We start from the raw sequence: 20,596 nt of genomic DNA, 5'->3' as shown, positions 1-20,596 counted from the left end.
TCCCTGAGAGCTCTGCAGGGCTGCTGGATGAAAAGTGCTTGAAATTCAGACTCATTTCTCTGGCTTAATTCCCTGAAGCAGGGTCACTGCAAGGCTGGGTGCCTGTCCATCCAAAAATCTTCCCGCAGTGCTGAAGGATTGATGCTTCATGCGCCACGGAGCTGCTCCAGGGCTCCTGCATGAAAACACTGGGGTCAAGGCACAGGGCAGGGTTCCCACACACATCATTAGGGAGTGTTTCCTTCCTAACTCAGGACTGTCAGCATTGTAGTCAGAGGGATTGGGTCCTGGAGGGGTTTCCAGTCCATCACCTTCATCCTGGCACTTAGGAAGCTGACACATTTTGTGGCTTTTAGGACAAATGCCCTGCAATGCTACAGTCCTTGGGCAGTGGGGTTGCTGCGGTTCTGGAGGCAGGAGTACCAACCCAATGAGATGTCCAGGCTTCATTTAACCAGATCAGGCAGCTTGTTTTCTTACCAGAACCCTCTAAGTTGTGCTCCTAGTACTAGCTCCTCTGTGGTGGATTAAGAGACTCCTACTGCTTGCATCGGCCTTTACCAGGTGAAACCCGGGCTTGCTTTTGCAGCCTCCCTTGTACAACTTTGTGCTTACAGGCCAATGGAAGAAGCACAGAATGTTTGGTCCATGCTCAGCACAAACTCCTTTGGGCCCACGGATTGGTATTTTTCCCCTTTCTCCTCACGTCATGAGCTCTGGGTCTTGGCACAACATGAGCTCACCACATGTTGCAAGCACCTGAGAAGGGTTTGTTCACAAACTGCTGCAAGTGGGGCTCATGCACAGCCCTGAACCCACCTGACCGCAGCAGACAAGCCAGAGAATTTCTGCACCTCACATGTGACGCCTGCTGAAGCTGAGGTGTGCATTAGAAATTTCTTTTTAACTACACACCAGTGGTTGAATTCAACATGCTGCAATTTTTAGCCTCTGGATTTCTGCTCTTGGCTCTTTTAGGGCTTTCTGCTGTGCCAGTGGTTGCACAGAGTGTAACCAAGGGTAGACACAGGGGAATTAATTTGCCTTCTGGCGAGTGGATGGGGAAGCAGCAGCTCCCAGGGACTCAGGGGAAGAGGAAGGAAAGGTCTCAGGAAGGAAAGGCTGTAACTTGGGTCTGGGGCATTGTGAACCTAAACCAGGAGCCCCCAATCCTGCTGTCATCCTGAGCCCTTAGACCCCAAATGTCCTGAGGAGAGGCGAGGAGCCACAGCCCCACAGGGAGCACAGCTCCTCCCTACCCAGCTGACCCTTCCAGACAGTAGTGCTGTAATTATCTAGAGACAAGGAAAAACACATGCCCTAATTAAACTCAATTCATCTCCTAAGCAGCAGTTTCACACTTGATATCCAGAGGCAATATGATCCAGGGGATGAGAGGAGTGTTAAATACATAAATAAGCCAAGAGTGTTTGCTGTGCTGCTTTTGCAGTAGGAAGATATTTTTGTATTTGTTATTGAATCAACACATCGTAGGGGAGCAGAGCAGCAGCATCAGGGCTGAGTGGAGCAAATGGGACATATGAGAACAGCAGGAAGGACACAAGCACAAATTAAGACCTTGATCCCACACAGGGGTTGCACTACAGAACCAATCATCTTCATTTTATAATGCTGTCATTGAGCACTTCTGCTGCAGCCTCCTGCACCAAGGGCTGCTCCCATCCTGGGGCCACACGTTGCATTTTCCTGTGGAGATGTCCATGAGGCACTCCTGAGGGACTCCGTACCAAACGCAACCACTGCTGACAGTGCAAACTGGGAAAACAACTGTCCCAGCACACAGACTGTGCAGAGGCTATTAAAACTATGGCTCAAGTTCATTAGCAGCTAATAAAGGACTCGGTTCTTCCATTAGCCGTTGTGGTATGTGAGATGCGCTGATTTCACTGGGGGCTGTGTGCATGTGTCCCTGGGCATGAGGCCATGCTGACAGGAGCACAACTCTCAGGACAGGGGCTAGCTGTGGGCAGGACGGGAATGGGGAAGGGGACGAGGACGTGCCAGGGGGCTGTCACCATGCAGGACAACTCTGTGCCACCCTGCAGACACAGCACAGCCACCCATCCCTGCCCATTTCATGCACAGATGCAGGAGCTGGACTCACTCCTATCTCCCTTCTGTGCGAGCTGTTGATGCTTTCAGCTCTGAATCACTGCTCATATCCCATCCCAACGTGAGTCACTGCCGTGGGTTGGAGCAGCTGGCCTGGACTTTTCCAAAGCAGCCTGAGGATTTTGTGAAGCAGCAGTCTGAGGATTTTTGGGAGCATCCTTAGCATTTCTGGGAGCATCTTGAGGATTTTGGCTTAAATCCTCAGTTCCACCTCCTTGCACTGAGTGTGATGTCAAATGCTTTTTTTTTTTTTTCCCCCAAAGCCCCTTTTACACCACCAGGATGCACTGAAGGGATGCTCATTAGGATCCACCTCAGCAGACCTGAATTAAAGGAGGTTAATTGTTACTGAACTGCGGATTGGTTTAAAAATACATATATACACATACACGGGGCCTCTCCCTTGGAGATGTCCAGCCCCATGTGGACGTGGGGCTCAGCACCAGCTCTGGGTGAGACCCCGTGACCCTGTGCCCCTCACCTGGCACTGCTCATCCCCAGGGTTGGATCCCTGCTCTGCTGCCCACCTTCAGACATGCAGTACTCAGTGACAAATGTACTGAAAAAGGGAAGTGATAATGGAGCATATACCACTTCCTAACTCCTTGCCAAAACTGCTGAAAACTCGTCAGAGAAAACTAGAAAAGGGAACTGAGGCACTTTGAAAACAATATCCAGCCTGGAGCCAAGCCCTGCAGATGAAGGGCTGCCCAGGTTCTGAATGGCAGCCAGCCCTAAAGCCATCCCTGAGCTCCTCTGAGAGCAGATCTGTGCCAGCCAGTTGCTTGTTGCTGTCTGCCATGGCATCCTATTGAGAACTGCCAGTGACACGAAGCTGGGAGGGATGGTTGCCACCACAGAAGGTTGTGCTGCCATCCTGCAGGCCAAGAATTGGGTAGAGAGGGACCTGATGAGTTTCAACAAGAACAAGTGTAGGTCGTACACCTGGGGACGACAACCCATACACCAGTACAGGCTGGGGGCTTAGCTGCTGGAGCGAGCTCTGCAGAAAAGGACCTGCTAGTCCTGAATGACCAACAGTTGACCAATGGATGACCAACGGATGACCATGAGACAGTAGTGTGCTCTTGTGGCAGGAAGGCCAGTGGGACAAAGGGTGCACTGCCCAGAGTGTGGCCAGCAGACGAGGGAGGTTCTCCTCCCCTCTGGTCTGTCCTGAGGAAACTACAGCTGGAGCACTGTGTGCAGTGCTGGGCTCCCCAGTTCAGAGCAGAACGGCTTGGAGAGTCCAGGGGAAGGCTGCAGAGATGGCGGGGGCTGGAGCACCTCCTGATGGGGACAGTCTGAGGGCCTGAGGCTGTTCGCCAGCAGGAGAGAAGGCTGAGAGGGGACCTGATTGGTGCAGACCAATATCTGGAGGGTGGAGGCAAGGAGCACAAGGCTGGACTTTGTTTGGTGGTGCCCAGCATCAGAACAAAGTGCACTGGGTGCAGACTGGAGCCCAGGGAATTTCACCTGAACATGAGAAAGAATTTCAGTGCTGTGAGGGTGGCAGCGCCCTGTCACTGCTGCTCAGAGGTGGAAAGTCTCCTTCTCTGGAGAGACACAAACCCACCTGGATGCCTGGATGCAGCATCCTCCGTGCATTCATCTCTGTGCAGAGCGTGGGTGTGCCAGACGGACCGAGGCAGAGGGTCACCATGAGCACCAACGGATCGATTGACCAGCAGTGATCAATCCATTTATCTTATCTACCTCTTCCAAACAGGGCTGTTTCTCTCTTACTGTTTTTTTTTTTTTTTCTCTTGTTCTTTTTTACACATCTCTCTAAACCCATTGTTATTCCCACACTGAGACTTCTAGACCTGCTCAAATGCGGTGGAGGAGAACAAACAAGCAGAAAAGGTTTTTTCTGCCACGCATTCCCTCAGTTCAGGGAAGGCCTCAATCTTTCTTTTTTTCTGCTCAGTGCTGGGCACAGTCCTTCCCTTCACCTTCCCTTCTTCTCCCCCTATTTCCAAATCCTCAGCACCGCGAACCCTCCCTGTGCCACTGGGCCGTTTCCCCCCGTTGCGGAAGGGGCTGGCACACGGCACCCCGCTGCCCCACATCCAGACACAGACAGTGAGTCAGAAACAAAGAAGCAAAACCCTCGTGGGCTGCGATTCGCCCTTTCTGGTGAACTCCAGACGTCATACGCACACGGCTATAGATGGAGCTCGGGAGCCCAGGCCAGCCCAGTGCGAGCCCACGAGAGCTCCGCCATGGTGGCGGCGGCGGGGGACGCGATGGCTGCGTGGCCGAGGACGCGTCATCGGCGCCGGCTGTAACGGGAGAGCGTCCGTGAGCCGCAAAGGGCGAGGGCAGAGCGGAGGGGCCCCGTTCTCTCCCGGGGAGGAGCCCCTCGGAGCCCTCCCAGCCCTTCTCCCTCCAGCTCAGCGCCGCGAGGAACGATGAAAAAGAATAATTCGGCCAAACGGGTGAGTAGGATCGCTTCCGCTCAGGGGCAGGGTGGGCCGAGGGACTCCGGGTGCTGGGGGGAGGGGGCTCTGCTGCTTTCCAGTTGTGCCTTACAAGCAAGAAAAAAACCAACCGGATCGCAGCGAAACACGGGCCGGCACCCACCGCCCGCAGCCTCCCTGTCCCCTGGATCCAACAGCAGATGCGATGCGCAGAGCTTTCCTTTCTGATCGCGAGGAAAGGACCGAACCGAGCGGCACCGGCACCATCTCTGCGCTGCCGCCTCTGTTCCGTGTGCTGTGCCCTCAGATCCTGTCTGCGCCCGTGGGGTTAATTAACCTTAAGCATCAGACCTGCCGTGGATGTCGCCCTTGGGGTTAATTGCCGGTGAAAGGCTCAGAAATGCCGTTTTCACTGCTGCGGGAAAAAATCCGTTAGGTGAAATCCTCCCCTGTTCTTCTTTGCATGTTGTGCAAAGCGAATGGCAGCCCGGCAGCCGTTCTTATATAACGCACGGGGCTCCATTCTGCCCCGTTTCCCGTTGTTGCCCCACGGCTGCAGAATGAATGGAGCGCAGCTCGGCGAGCAGAGGAGCAGGGAAGAGGAGCGAAGAAGAGAAGGGGAGAACGGGAGGAAGAGCGAATAACACCGTTTTCCCCCATTTTCTTCCCTTTCCCTTTGTGTTAGGGGCAACAGGATGGAAACCAGCAATCTGCGCAGCCCGAGAAGGTTGGCTGGGTGCGGAAATTCTGCGGGAAAGGCATTTTTAGAGAAATCTGGAAAAACCGTTATGTGGTATTGAAGGGAGATCAGCTTTACATCTCGGAGAAGGAGGTAGGCTCGGTGTCGTTTTCCTCTCCCTTCCCCCTTTCCTTCCTTTGCATATGAAACACGCGTTGAGCCCCGACCCCCCCTGGGGGTGGGGAGGGCAGGGACCGGCTCACCAGCCTGGGTTCGCCAACCCCCTGTGCTCCCATGGCTTCTGTCCCCGTCCCCAGTAAAGCAGGGAGATCCAGGCTCCCCCTGGAATCATACCCCCGCCGCTGACGGGCTGTCTGTAGGGTTTCTATGGGATTTAACGGGATGTGACTCACAGCAGCGCCCGGCTGTCCTCACACAGCCGTTCCTCTTCCTTTTCTCGGGATGCATCTATCAGGAAAGGATCCTCAGGCAGGAGCGCACCTCCCTCCAGCCCTCTGATCTGAGTTGTGTCCCAAGAGGGCATCGGGCTGCTTGGAGGCAGGATGGGTACATCGGGCTAAAAATGACCCGTTTGGGTTTTAGTTGGCCCCCTCCCGTGGCACCGTGGGGCTGGGGGCTGGTCAGAGCCGTGCCTAGCCCAACTTCACCCATTAGGATCTGGAGAGAGAGAATGGTCCTGAGTGTAATTTGATTTAGAGGCTCATTGAAGAGCAAGGGGATCAGGAGCTGTCAGAGCACAGGAATACCTGAAAAGCATCTGGGAAATTCAGCCGTGTGCTGGCACTGCACAGCTCACCCCTTGTGATCCTGTTGAGGCTTGGGGAGTTGGTGCTGCTGGCCTTCCAAGAGAGGCCAAGCCACAGGAGACTGAGGCTGCAGGCAGCTCAACCTATGATGAACCTGTAGGGAAGGGACCGTGGCTAAGTCCAAGTGATGGTGGAGCTGCTCAGCGCTGTCCCTCTTGGAATGGTGGAAGGGCCCGAGAGAATCTGGGCAACATATACTGCCTGTAGGGGCAGATGTAGGGGCTGTGGGACATGGAACAGTGTCAGCAGAGTGTGTTGTGATGGTCGGAGAAGGCATGAAGGGCAGGATCAGAGCAGGGGCACTGCAGTCATTGCCCCATCCCAGGGAGCTGCCTTGTTCTTGGGGCAGCTGGGCCTGCAGGAGGCACAAATACAGGGATTGGTGGCAGTGGCCACGTGCTCCCCAAAAATCTGGGGGTTCTGATTCCCAAAGGGCCACCTGAGCAGCCACGGGGTGCCAGAGCCCATCACTTGGAGGTGTTCTGGGGAGTGTGCGTCTATTTCTTTATGGGGAAAAACCTGATGTGTGCACAGCTGAAGCGGCCCTGTGGCTCTGCACTGTGCATATGTGTGTGAAAGGCCATAAATAACATGCAGCAGCGACTGCCTATGTCTTTATATGGAAGAATCTGTGGCGGTGTAGAGATGTGGTTGCAGAGGTAACATCTGACTATGTGCATGTGCACCGAAGTGACTCCATATGCCTGTGGGAAGGGAGAACCGGCCCGTGCCACTGCTTCCCGAGCTGCTCCGGCACTTGGCTGAATGGGAGAACATGTGTATGTGCACAAGAGGATATGTGTGTGTGTGCGCGCACGGATGGAGGGCACGTCTGTGTGAATTTGTGCATGGACAGAGGGCACACAAATGTGTCTGCATGGACATGTGTATGAGTTTGTATGTGCAGACGGTTCTGCTGCTTGTGCATGAACACATCTGCATGGATACATCCGGCGTGTGTGCACAGACAAGGCACATGTATGTCTTTATGGACACGTCTGGTGTGTGCATGGATGCGTCAGGTTGTACACGGACAGTTCTGGAGTGTGTGCATGGACGTTTGCTGTGTATGCATAGACAGAGAGCACACATCTGGGGTGTGCTCATGGACACGTCTGGTGTGTGCATGGACAAAGGGCACATGTGTGTGTCTTGCCTGGTGTGTGCATGAGTGTGTCAGGTGTGTAGATGGGCAGTTCTGATGTATGTGTGCAGACATGTCTGGTATGAGTGGGCAGATGGAGGGCACGTGTGTGTATGTGCAAAGATGTGTATGGCTATGTCAGGTGTGTGCATGAACAGTTCTGGTGTATCTGCATGGATGGGTGTGCTGTGTGCGTGGACTAAGGGCACACGTATGTGTCTGCATGCACACATGTGGGGTATGCATGGGTATGCCAGGAGTGTGCATGGACAATTCTTTGCGTGTGTGGACACTTGTGGTATGTGTGCATGGATGGAGGGCACGTGTGTGCGTGTGTGTGTGTATGGATGGAAGGACACGTGTATATGTCAGCAGACAGACAGCACATGTATGTGTGTGCATACACAGAAGGCACACGTGTGCATGGGGTGTGCATGGACATAACAGTGTATGTGCATGGACATACCTGCTTTGACTGCCCATTGCTCTGCTTTTCCAAGACTTTTTGCTCAAAGGCAGGCTGACTTCTAACAGTGAAGCAGCTCAGTGAGTCACTCACATAGAAGCAGGTCCCCCTGCATAGGTCCATGTGTCCCACATCTCACCCCCCAGTATTGCAGTGCACTGGGTTTGGCCCAGCAGAACAGGACAGAGGACAGAGAAGAACTGTTTGGTTCTTGACATGCCACATTGTGCCCAGTGAGAACACAGAACTGCTGCTGGGCTGGGTGGGTGAGCGGTGCTCTGCTCTGCTCTCAACTTGCAGGTCACAGCCCGTGGGTTGAAGGGAATTGCACTGTGCAGACCTTGAGGAGATGCGAGCAGAAATCTCTGACAGAAGTGGTGGAATCCACCGGTGTCTGCAGCATGAGCACAGAGGTGGCTCGCTTCTCTACTCCAGCAAAAGATCAAAGCACTCCGCGATAAATTGTTTTTGCTCCATCAAAGCCCTTGGAGTGCAGTGGATGTGGTAGATGGAGTTCCCACATTTAACCTTGGTGCTCCCCGTTGGCTCCTCTTGGGCTCAGGGCATGCGGGGAGTGGGGAAAACAAGCTGTGAGCATCAGGTTCTCCGTTGGAGCTCGAAAGGGACAGAGGGACAGGTTCCACAGGCAGGCTGAGTCCTGTGGGCTGGGTCACAGTGCAAATCTTGCTGCACCTGCATGGTACCTGCTGGGCATCCCCCAGCTTTTCTATCTGAGGTCTGTGCTTCGTTCCAGTTTGTTCATTTCATTTGGGAGAAGATGGACTGCATGATTTTGTCCCCCTGTCCTTGGCAGAAAGCAAGTCTAGAAGGAGAGGAAATAGTTTTTGTTGTCTGATAGTTCTGGAGAATGCAGGCAGGGCTTAGGGCTGTGCTCTCACATAGGACATCAGTGCGACCTGCCTCAGCACCCTTCCCTTCCCTTCCCTTCCCTTCCCTTCCCTTCCCTTCCCTTCCCTTCCCTTCCCTTCCCTTCCCTTCCCTTCCCTTCCCTTCCCTTCCCTTCCCTTCCCTTCCCTTCCCTTCCCTTCCCTTCCCTTCCTTCCTTCCCTTCCCTTCCCTTCCCTTCCCTTCCCTTCCCTTCCCTTCCCTTCCCTTCCCTTCCCTTCCCTTCCCTTCCCTTCCCTTCCCTTCCCTTCCCTTCCCTCCTTCCCTTTCCCTATCCAGACACCAGACTGGGGCTGTGGGGCCATGTCTCTGTATGGAGGCCTGTGCCACTGCTGCAGGCCAAACTCTGTGAACTTCTGCAAAAACCCCTTTGTTATTCAGCATTTGGTTACAAGCCAAAAAAAGCACTCGGAGCAGCAAACTGCTCTCTGTCGAGCAAAACCTCCTCGGTGTCGTTCTTGCATTCTTTCCCTTCTGTTCTCCTCCATGCAGGCTCCTTCCCCCCTGCACATTTCTGGTGGTGGTTGTGATGCTCCCAGGCCCAGCGCTGGTGAAACTTCCTGCCAGGAAGCCCAGCACTGTCCAGACAGCACAAACAGCGCTGTGAAAATGACATTTTAATGAGGAAATGCTTCTCAGGGCTTCCTTAAGCCCTGGCTTGTTTGCTACCAACAGCGTCAGCTCAATTAGCACAAGAGCACTTGAAAAGTAGTCTGTTCTGCTTCTCGTGCAGTGCTGCACCAGTGAGCAATGCTTGGCAGGCCTGGAGCGGCTGTGCATGTGTGTGTGTGTCTGTATTAATTCTGTGTGTGTGCATGTGCGTGTGGCTGTGTATGCTTGTGTGTGCATGTGTGTGCATGTACACATATGTGCATGATTGTGAGCCTGTGTGTATTTGTGTGTGCATATGCATGGATGTGTGTGCACGTGTGTGCATGTGTATTTGTATGTATGCATCTGCATATGAGCATGTGTGCATGTGTGCACGTGGCCTTATGTTGTTCTGTGGGAGGTTGGAGTTGGACAGTAGGAAGCATTTCTTTGCTGAAGGGCTGTGAAGCACTGGGAGTGCTGCCCAGGAGAGAAACGGAGCTGTCATCTCCAGGGGGGGGACTGAGGAGACATGCGGATGTCGTGCTTATGGACATGGTTCAGGGTTGGCAGTGCTGGGATGGTGGTTGCAGTTGATGGTCTTAGAGTTCTTTTCCAACCGTAATGATTCAATGAATCTGTGAATGTGTGTGTGCACAGCAACACCTGGGGCTCCCATGCGTGGTCCATATGTGCAGAACATCCTGCAAAGCTCCTGCCTGTAGGGAGGCTGCACAGCATGACATGCAGCAAGTAGCAACGCTTAACCATCTCACGTACACGGCTCCCTGATCTTAGCTACACTGCGTGGAAATGTCTGTCCTCTGCTGTGCGGTGGAGCTGCTGAGGAAGTGAAACTTTGGTCCGAGCCGGAGCGGAGCGGGCTGCCTGCTGCTGGCCACAGCACTGCTGTGCTCTGCTGCTCGGTTTGGTCTCTGGTTGTGCCTGGAGCCATGCGGTCGCCTCTTGGGCGTCTGCTGGACGTGCCACACTTGGTGCCTTGTGATTTCCTGCAGCCTTCTGTGTGGGTTCTGAGCACAACTCAGCGGGACACTGCTCTAACAAATCCTCCAAACAAACCTAAAGGAAGGCAAACCTGAGGTCCTCTCCTCAGCTTTCAGAGCTGAAGAAATGTTAATTGCCCATGGTATCACCCAGGGGTTACGTTAACTAGTTCAAGCCACACTCAGGGGATGAAGGATAGATGTCACATCTATGCACAGAGTCATAGAATCATTTGTTGGAAGGGAAGCTTTAAAGGTCACCTTGTCCAACTCCCCTGAAATGAATGTGTGCCCCAACCCCAAAACAGCAGTGAGGGCTGAGCCTGCCCCTAATGGCAGCCCAACACCATCCCTATAGTGCACGTGGATGTGGTTTGTGCCCAGTTCTCTGAGATCTTAGTGTGTCTATGGACACGTGGACAGTTTGATGGAGAGATGTTCTGCACTTCATGCAGGACTGGAGAAGCTGGAGGTGCTCATCCTGCAGAATGGCTGCTCCCAGGGACGAGGCTTTGGGCTCCCTGCAATCATGGCGTGGGCTCAGTGTATGAGATAGGAGGGCTGGGGAGTCCCACTGACCTACATCAGCAAACATCTGGAGCGAGGACTGCTCACAGCTGGGCTCAGGGGATCTGCTCCTCCCGCCCTGCAGACAGGCAGGGCTAAATTTGGCCCAGATTCTTGGAAAGAAGTGGATTGCAGGACGGCACTGCAGCAGGAGGAAAGCTGATTAGAGATACCCCGGGGAGGATACACAGATATACATGTTGTGCTGTTCATAAAAGCCTATACGCAGATTTCTGCTTTGAGCAACAATTGCTTCCGGGCTTTGGGGCTGCACCCAGTACTTGGTGACAACCTGGGGACCGATGGAACTACAGCCACTGGGCACAGCCATATGGCTCATCTCAGTTGGTTACAGCATTTTTGCCAACATCATTGTTTACACTGACTGAAAAATCATGGAACCTTCCTTCCCTGTCCCCCAAAACAAGGGGTGAAATATATAGCAAAAGTGATGGAGTCCCTCCAAGGAATCACCCACCCCCCAAAAGCAGCTGTCAGGCTCTAGCAATGCCATGGGGCTAAAAATAGGTATCGCTAATCTTTGTCCTTCCAGTGTTTGGAGTGCTGTCCCAGCAGAGCAGTGAGTGCTGTGGCACTGCCTCGTGCACTGAGCAGCTGGAGGTCCTCCCTCCTGTCCTCGCTGCTCGCACCAATCCTGCTGTGTGTGGGGTGCACAGGCACGGGGACAGTCCGACCTCCCCTTTGGAGGAGGGGGCTCCTTTGGCAGAGGTGATTTGGTGACTTGCTGGGGGTCTCAAATGAGTTCTGGAGAACAGCAGGAACCAACCTTGGGGACCACAGTTTTCATTGTCCTTCTAAATACAATTCCTTCATGCTCAGAAAGACAAAGCTATCACATGGGAAAGCTCTGTTTCTCCCCCAAACCCAAGCAGAGCACCACCAAATAGTGCTGCCTGTGTACTCATGCCCTAGATGGATGATTCTTGCGTCTCAGCACTTGCTCTGGGTGTGCACTGTGCACCCAGGCACCTGCACCATTTGCACCTGTGCCAGCTGACACCCACACAGTTCTCATTTCTTGTTATTTTGCAGGTAAAAGATGAAAAAAACGTGCAGGAAACGTTCGACCTGAGTGATTATGAGAAGTGCGAAGAGCTCAGGAAGTCCAAAAGCAGAAGCAAAAAGAACCACAGCAAATTTACCCTAGCTCACTCCAGGCAGCCTGGGAACATGGTAGGCAAGCACACAGAAGGCCATCAGCCCCAGGTTGCTGCAGCTTCTGAGGGTGGCACTGGGCAGTGTGAGCGGTGCAGGAGTGCAGAGCGAGCTCCTGGTTTAACACCCCAGTCCTCACCTGGGGACCACTAGCAGCAGTGAAAGCTGCAGGGAGGAGCGACATCCCTGCTGCTGTAGGGCTGCTAGGCCCAGTGACTGTGGCTGAGCATGCAGCTCTGCCTCCAAGCACTGACTTGGGAAAGCAGAGACATCTGCCCCGAGATAGGATGGAGTTGTTGCACCCGACAGCTGCTGTTCTGCTGACTGCACTCCTTTATTCCCTGGGGGGCTGAGGAAGGCAGGGATGCTGATGCTGCATGCCTGGATTTGGGCAAAGAGCTGCAGGGAATTTTTTCCAAGAGCACTGGAAAGCAAAATGGTGTCCAAATGGGGCACAGCTGTCAGGATGCAGGAGCCCCAGTGGTCTCAGCTCCTCGCAGACAGAGGCAGACTCCATCTCACACTGTCTCTGGCATGAATGCGCCCATGCACAGCCCTACATGTGCTCTGGGTTTGCAGTCCTTGTGCTGGCTATTCCAGTGCCGTAGGCTTGTCCACCTCACACTTTACTAAAGATTGTATAACAGTGTGCTGTGCAGAAAGAAAGGAGAAGAGGAAAATGGAAAGTAGCCGCGCTGTCCTCCAACACCTTCAGTGGTGGAGACAATCAAACCAAAGGGTTGGAAGCCAGAACTCATTTTTGCTGAATATCTAGATTATAAAACTAAGGCTGTGGATCCCCTATAGAAGTCATATTTTCAAATTGCTCAGCCCTCACCATGCATTTCAAATTGGAGTTGGCAGCAGATAGGCGGCACAGAGCAGCAGAAGCACGGGGTGGCTGAATCACCCTGGGTGAGGAGCAGCATCTGCGCAGTGTGAGCACTGACCTCAATTCCCTCCTTTTAGGCACCAAATCTCATCTTCCTGGCCGTGAGTCCAGAAGAGAAAGAGTCCTGGATTAATGCCCTCAACTCCGCCATCACTCGTGCTAAGAACCGCATCTTAGATGAGGTGAGCAGGGCACTGGGCCTGGCCTTTAATCCTGCATGAAGCTTTCAGATCTCTGCAAACCCCTTTGGACCTCTGGGCCAATGTGAACCCCCAGACCTGAATTAATGATTGAGAACTGGTGGTGTATCCAGTGCTGCCTTGCAGGGATGTGGCACTGTGCTGGAATCAGAGTGAGCCTCCTGGTTTAACATACCAAAATCTCCAGCTTCCCATGCCTTGGGGGGTTTCCTTCCATCCTTGGGGCTCAGCATGTTGTGTGCTCAGGTCTGCAAAGGAGCTTTAAGCTGTGGAACTGAATTAAGGAATTAGCTGAAAACCAAAATAGCCCTGCGCTATCTTCAGCCTCATGGCATGGCACCATCTGTCACCCCAGCCCAGCCCATCCTCGTCCCTCCCAGCCCTCCTCTCTGCTGCCAGAGCTGCAGTTTGGAAGTGTTGCAGCATTTCGCTGCTGTCTTGCATTCATGCTTCACACCAACTACTTTTGATCTCAGATCCATCTCCTGCACATTCAGCTTGTTGCAATACAGGCAGCCCAGTGCTCTTGGTTTTTGTGGACAGCAACACAAATTCCTGCAGATGAAAAACTGAGGGCGTGGCATAGGGAGAGCCTGACAGCAGAAAGTAGCACATCAAAACAATGGGATGGATTGCTTGGAGGAGAAGTAGGAGCAGAAAAGTTTACAAATAGATCCAACAGATAATTATCAGGAATGACTCCAGCAGATCCAAAGGGATGGAGCAAGGAGCTCTGACGTGGGTTGCGTCCCCACACCCCATGCAGGTCTCCTTGCAAAGGATCACACTGCATGCATCCCATGGATCCCAAACCCACGGGCTGAAATACTGGAAAACCGCAAACTAAATCTGGGTGTGGGAGGTGGTCTTTGCAAGCCAGGATTCTAGCCAGCAGCCTTCAGGGCAAAAGCCTGGCCCGTTGGCAGGTGGAGAAGCTCTGCGTACGGCCAGGTCAGAAAGAAAGGGAATCCTGGGTAGATAAGTCATGCTTGTCACCCCTTCAGGTCACTGTCGAAGAGGACAGCTACCTCGCCCACCCAACGCGGGACAGAGCAAAAATCCAGCACTCCAGACGCCCTCCGACACGGGGACACTTGATGGCTGTGGTATGTATGACAAACACCAGGCGCCTGTTTGGGTAAAATTTCCTTTATCTGTTTCACGTGTCAGGAGATCAGATGACCCAGTGCTTGAGCTCTGGCCATATCCTAAGAACTAGGGCTTTCCTGGGCCATCAGACCTTTGTTCTTGTATTGTGCAAAGTGACAGATTGAAGCAAGCTTTCCTGATGCTGAAAATGAAATGCTCCTTCAATGTCCTGATGCTGAATGGCCTGACAGCTGGGAACTTGGCATAGCTCATAGAACCACAGAATGGGTGGTGTGAAAGGGACATCAAAGATCGTAGAACCATGGAGTCACAACACGGTTGTGTTGGAAGGGACATTAATGATCACAGAACCATGGAATCACAACGTGATTGGCTTGGAATGGACCTTAAAGACTGTAGAACCACAGAATCACAGCACCGCTGGGTTGGAAGGGACCAGACAGTCCCTCGGCTGCCAGTACCTCAAACCCAGCCTATCCGCAGCTCAGCTACGCTTTCTTTTATTCCTAGCCTGGATTTCCAGCCAGGCGATGTACGTCTCAGGCGTGAACCTGCTCCTAACGCAGCTCTTTGCCTCCCCAGGCATCTACCTCAACCTCTGATGGCATGCTGACTCTTGACCTGATCCAGGAGGAGGATGCCTCGCCAGAGGAGCACAGCACCTGCGAGGAGAGCTTCCGCGTGGACCTGGACAAGTCAGTGGCACAGCTGGCTGCTGGCCGGCGCCGCTCGGAGTCAGAGAACGTCAGAGCATTGGAGAAGGGCCACACCGGCAGCCTGCCGCGACGCGATGTCACCTCGTGGGACAGACCCGCACAGTGCAAAGACTCCTTGGACAAAGGGACCGTGTACACCCCGCAGGTCCCCAAAAAGCTGTCGCACTCAGAAAAGAATAAATGTGCCTCCATGGAAGAGATCCTGTCGCGGCGGGACTCGGCACACCGCGCAGCGCTCAGGAGGGGCCTTGAGGCTCACTGCACCGCAGCAGAGCCGGAGCAGCTGTCCCGGCTGCAGGAACTGGTTGCACTGAAACTGGAAAAAACTCAGGAACTGCTGACAGAGGTGAAGGGCTACGGGGAAGGCAAGAGGAAGGTGAAAGACTGCACTGCCGGCACCACCACCACTTCCTCCTCCTCCTCCTCCTCCTCCTCCCGGTTGGACTGCGAGCGGATCCTGCAGGAATCAGAGCGGCTGCTGGGTGAGGCCTCCTCCACCTGGAGCCAGGCCCGGCGTGTGCTGCAGGAGGTCCGCGAGCTGCGGGACCTGTACCGACAGATTGAGCTGCAGCAGGTAGACTGCAACCCCAAACAGAGCTCACAGTACAGGAAGAGCATGATGTGAAGGCAAGCCTGGGGACGGGGGAGCGGGAGGGCTGTGCTTGGGCTTTTTTATTATTATAATCATATACAGTGTTCAAATGAGTGAAAAGGTGCCTGTTATCCGGATTTGCTTCTCAGAGCTTGAAACCTTCCTTCCCTCCATCGCCCTGCGTATTCCACTAAACCCACTGCAGTTCACAGCTCTGTTTTACATGTGCCCTTTGCACCGCGGCCTCAGAACGCACTGTGCCCTCCCTGTGCCCTGCATGCCCTGAGCAGCCACGCACCACGCTGGGGACAGCACGAGCCCTGGCTTTGCTTCTCTAGATCTGAGCTGTCCTCTGCGTCCTAGCTCCTTTGCCAAGAGTCTTGTCTCGCTCTTGGGAATAAACGACTGAAAATACAAACAGGTTTCCGTCCCAGCAATGCTTGCAAGTCCCCATGATCCAGGAATTGCCTTGGAGGTGCTTGGGAGCTTGGACTGACCTCAGGTTTCTGCAGTGGCTCTTGGAGAGTGTCTCCAGCAGGAGGGCAGCAGGGATTCAACCCCAGCTCCAGCCTGCACTGCCAAACCCAACCTGGCAGCTCTATGTCTTCCGTTCTGTGCAAATAGAGGATGAAAGCCTTGAACCTATCTGTCGGTGGGGTTGTTTTGGGGCTTTTTTTTCACTTAAATTCCTTTTTATTATTATTATTTTTTGCCCCTTTGGGGAAATGGAAAAATCAGGGTTGCCTATAAGCAGCAGCTGGGTGTTGAGACGTCTCACAGGCTTTCAAGTACACCAGTGTGGTATCATCCAATTGTTACTTTTTTTTTAAGAAACATAATTCCCTTGCAAATAATCCATGACAGTATTAAAACCAACAGAGTTATTTCCTGGTCGCAGGTGGTGGTGTCTGTCTTCTTTGAACGGTGGCTGTCCCCGGTTGGCTGCACTGCTACCCAGTGCTGTGCTGCAAGGAATGCAGTTCTGTTTGCTTTCAATTAGCCCTCCCCCAACTTTCCTGCTGGAATTAACCATCAAATTGCTGCTATTGGCACCAGGTTGCTGAAGACCTCATTAAGTGCAAACTTCCAGCCTGCTCCTTTCACCACTCCTGGCTCCGGTGTGGCTCGTTGCCCACTTTAAGGGACAGTGTTGAAGGGACAGCACTGATTCATTCAAGCTCTGTTGCAGAGCTGCTACAGTGCAAGGGAACGCATTTCACCCATCCAGCACTTCTTTTATTTTCTTTTTCGTTACCTTTTCTATCTGCCTGGGTGCACCAGAGGAAATAACATAATCCCTAGAAGAGATTAAGAGAGAATGCATGTGAGCCACTCTGATAAAACCCTTCCCAGACAGCTCTTTGATCAAGAGAACAAGAAAAATATGCAAATTCCAGGTGTGACACTCAGCATTAAAATTAGCCATGTTTTCAAAATAGTCTGAAACCTGGGGTCTGATTTGTGCTCCATTGGGATGTGATGGCCCCCCGGTGTTTGGCAGCGGGTTGATGTCTCTGTGTGAGCGTGGAAACACACCTGGCTCTGAGTGTGCGGGGTCAGTGGAGGCTCCCAAGTGGTTTTAAATGGCGAGAATAAAAATGGGCTGCTGAACAGAGTCAGATTGGCCTTTGGGCAGTCATCTTGAGCAGAATTTTTTTTAAGTAACCGAAGCCTCCTTTATTACTGTGCTCCTTCAATCAGATTTTGGGACTGAATCCCATGTAATGAGACCTGGGGTCTGGGCACAGCATTGCCATCCTTCGGTCCCTGCTCTGAGACAAAGCATTAAGCAGTAGGGCAGGAACATGGGGGGGGTCTGACCCTTTGGAGCAAACTGTGCAAGCCCTTTTTTTTACATTACGGAACTTCAGAGGAAGTGATGGGGCTGAGAGAAGACGCACAGATTTACCTGCCAGAATGCAATCCTAGCTGAACAAGCATGCTACATTGTGCTAGCATGGACGCAACTTGATTTAGGGTGATTTTCCATGTGTGCAGCATAAAGTCCCATCTTCATATTTGTCTTTCCCTCCCTTTCATCACTGTTGAGCAGGGTCTTAGGAAGGTTCAGAATTTCCAAAGCTGACTGGAAACTGTCTTTCATAATATGTTCCTGATAGCAAGCATCATTTCTGCAGGGCAGAACGTACTGGGAGGGGAAAACTCTGCTCTTTACAAAAATACCTATAAAGTTATCCATAAATTAGCAACCCTTGGCTGTATACACTGAGCAAACAGAAAGGATAGAAAGATAACTAGATGATACAAATGAAAGGTTCCTTCCAACCAATGCCATTCTGATTCTGTGATCTCCAACCTCTTCTCCCAAATGAGCTGTTATTCTGCCCTCTTTTTATGTTTTTCCATCCATCCGACTTCTGAGATTAGAGATAAAAAGCCATTTTTCAAGCAAGAATGGCAGGTGTATGGAAAACCATGATTCCAGTCATCAGGTGCCACTGCACAAGCTCAGCAAATGGGGCCAGGGGCTCCCAGAGTGAGTGGGAGTCAGCCCTGTCCCATTCTCTGTTCTGCCATGGAAAAGGCAGAGGAGCTGGACATGGTAGTTCAGGACCTCACTTTCTTACTGAGTTATGTTGGAAAAGACTGGGTAGAAATTCTATTTCTACAAAAAACAAAAACAAAAAACAAAACTATAATAAACCTCTGCAAAGGATTCCAGCAGTTTTGGAGTTGGAATGTACAGGAGGACTCTTGGTGTCTTTGAGCCCAACCCAGCAGATTGGTGAAGGTGAAGCCCTGCGCACCGGGAACCTCTTCGTCATCTCCAGGACATAAAGCCTGATATCTTCAAACCCCCATCAGCGCTTCTGCTTTTTTTCATGAATGGCATCAGGCAGCAATTTTTTAGGAAGACCATATTTTACCATAGGAATGAGATCACAAGACAGGAGATGAATGGCAGAATCTACCAAGAGCTTTTGTGTTTTGCTTTCATCGCTGTGGTGGCTGCATCTGCCCGCAATGCTCTATTGCACATTTGGAGGAATTGGGGAAAATTTGCAAGGGAGAGAGGCAGAAAAATCCTCAGTTCTCTACTGGTGTGGAGCAGCATTAGGATCTCAAAGGAACTTCTGGAAAAAAGCAAGAAAACCACCTGTCTGCTCCTCCTCATGCTGCTGCTGTCTTCCACCATTCCCTTTGCAGCTCAGCAGCTGCCAGACTCCAGAGCTATTTAAGACTTTTCCAAATCCCCTTCTTCAAATCTGCATTTCCTTCTTTATGCACAGCTGCATTGTAATGAGGAAGCTGCCTTTGATCCAGATGTGGGATGTTTGTAAACCAGCTTGCACCTACTTACTGTCTTTTGCAATACGAAACAGCTTACCTTGATTCTGTTGTAGAGAAATATTTCCCAGCTCTCCTCTTCAATCTCTCTTGTCCCTTCAAAAATAAACTACAAAAAGGCAGAAAGTCCCCCATAGAGAAATCTTCGTCCCAGCTTGTATTTCTGGGGCTTTCCCCTCGCCTTCACATCCAGGTCCTGATCGCAGAAGATCTTCCCTCCCCTTCCCAACCCAGCTGCTCTTCACTGCCCATCCACAAGCACGGCCATTCCCCTTGGCTGGGGCAGAGCGCCCTGCCCTAAATGAACAGAGGTCTCAGAGGGCTGGGAGCTGTTTGCACCCAAGCCACAAGAACCCGCAGTGAACCAAAGGCGCAGGGAGGAACAAAGCAGGGACTTAAAGCTGCCTCTCACTGCAGCTCACCCCACAGCCAACTCCCAGCCTTCTGGCAAAGCAAAGGATCTCAGGGACTCAAGAGTTTTAGTTATTTGCTAGGAGGTTGGTTTGGTCTGAAAGCAGTGCAGACATCTGAAGGATGCCGTGACACTTGCTGAAGAGCTTGGTGGGCTGTAGCAAGGCTACCCGAGATCAACTTTCATGTCTACCTTGCTGCACAAGGAGGGAGCATTTTCCTCTTCACTTTTCTGCATCCAATACTCAAAGGGATCAAACACTGTGTAAACTAGGACAACAAATGGAAATCTGGCCCTTGCCATAATGAATTTTCATGCCTAATGAATCATATGAGCAAAATACGTTTCCAAAAAATCCCAGGAGGGAATTTAAGGAATTGGGTCCCTATCTTCCCCAAGAACATAGCAGTGGTTTAGGAATGAAGATGCCTTTGTGGCGGGGCGATCGGGGCAGGATTCATTTTTCCTGCTATTTGTCATTTCCCTGCCCAAATCTGGTACCTTCATAGACACAAACTATTTCAGATGCTTAGCAGGGGGTTGATGAATCACCTTCTGGAGGTACTGATTTCTTTCCTTTACTGTATGCAAGCCCAGACAGAGAAAGCTGAAGGAACTGATTCCAACCTGTAAGCAAAATGCCACATCATGTCTCTAACTCCACGGACAGCCTTGGTTTCCACATATATTGTACAAAGGGGCTTTGAAGGTGCTATTTTTTGCTGCAACTGCTCAATGGAATATTTACAAACAAGATACTGGTTTTGTTGTTGCTTGATCTATTCTTTTCTTCTTTGAATTGTATTTCAGTTTCTGCTTTCTTCTTCTTCTTGAAAAGGGGATCCGGGAGGGGGGAGCGGAATGGGTTGTTTCAGAAAAAAACTGCACTGATTTTTATGTGAAAGGAACCTTCCATATGTACAGACTCTAGGACATTGTTCCAGTCTGCTGCAGCTCTGTTTACTTTGATTGATTTTAAGGCTGTGATGAAAAGAACTTTTTAAATTAAAGGAAAATAAATAAATAAAAAAAGTCTTTCTTAATGGGTCTTGCATAACGAGAATGAAGTGATGTTTCCAGCACTGCTTCGTGCTAATGAGTGGTATGTATTAAATAGAGGAAGATGGCATGGAGCTGCTGCAGTGGTCCAGAGGAGACTGTGGGGATGCTCCAGGAGCATGCAGCTCATTGCACACACTGTTGCAGAACCACCAGGTGCACCTTTTATGAGCTCAAGGCACGGATGTTGTGCAACTCTTTGCATTACATAGTTCCCTCCTACATGTCCTTTAAATATCCAGTAACACTCTGCAGTATGAAAAGGCGATGTTTTGTTGCTTTTGCGGCTTGCAGATCCCAATATCTGCACTCGCACAGAGCACAAGTTTCATGTCCCAGAGGCATCCAGAGCTACCCAGAACTGTTCATGTGCCCAGGGGCTCAGACAAT

The 20,596-nt window shown here is 51.8% G+C and overlaps 1 protein-coding gene across 4 annotated transcripts; it reads left to right on the top strand.

Annotated features, from left to right (window-relative positions):
• The first annotated feature begins 4,190 nt into the window (after positions 1-4,190).
• On the top strand, positions 4,191-20,179 carry PLEKHO1 (pleckstrin homology domain containing O1). Of its 4 annotated transcripts, none has more exons than XM_085209779.1 (6): positions 4,191-4,574; positions 5,251-5,388; positions 11,770-11,934; positions 12,886-12,990; positions 14,013-14,114; positions 14,701-20,179. In XM_085209779.1, the coding sequence occupies exons 1-6, from the start codon at positions 4,548-4,550 to the stop codon at positions 15,457-15,459; spliced, it is 1,296 nt and encodes a 431-aa protein (XP_085065905.1). In that variant the 5' UTR covers positions 4,191-4,547; the 3' UTR covers positions 15,460-20,179. The 4 variants fall into 4 exon arrangements, with proteins under 4 accessions (XP_085065905.1, XP_085065904.1, XP_010722131.1 ...); XM_085209778.1 differs by having other exon boundaries at positions 4,197-4,574; positions 5,242-5,388; XM_010723829.4 differs by having other exon boundaries at positions 4,200-4,574; positions 11,794-11,934.
• Positions 20,180-20,596: the final 417 nt, after the last annotated feature.

The sequence above is a fragment of the Meleagris gallopavo genome, chromosome 27, assembly GCF_905368555.1.
Source record: "Meleagris gallopavo chromosome 27, MGAL_WU_HG_1.1, whole genome shotgun sequence".
Classification (NCBI taxonomy): Eukaryota; Metazoa; Chordata; class Aves; order Galliformes; family Phasianidae; genus Meleagris; species Meleagris gallopavo.
The sequence above is the reverse complement of the archived record's forward strand: the minus strand, read 5'-3'. Positions and strand labels throughout refer to the sequence as shown.

Coding starts and splice junctions, on each gene's coding strand:
- PLEKHO1 (XM_085209778.1), top strand. CDS start 4,548: ATGAAAAAGAATAATTCGGCCAAACGG. Junction 4,575..5,241: donor AGAATAATTCGGCCAAACGG/GTGAGTAGGATC, acceptor CCTTTGTGTTAG/GGGCAACAGGATGGAAACCA. Junction 11,935..12,885: donor CCAGGCAGCCTGGGAACATG/GTAGGCAAGCAC, acceptor CCCTCCTTTTAG/GCACCAAATCTCATCTTCCT.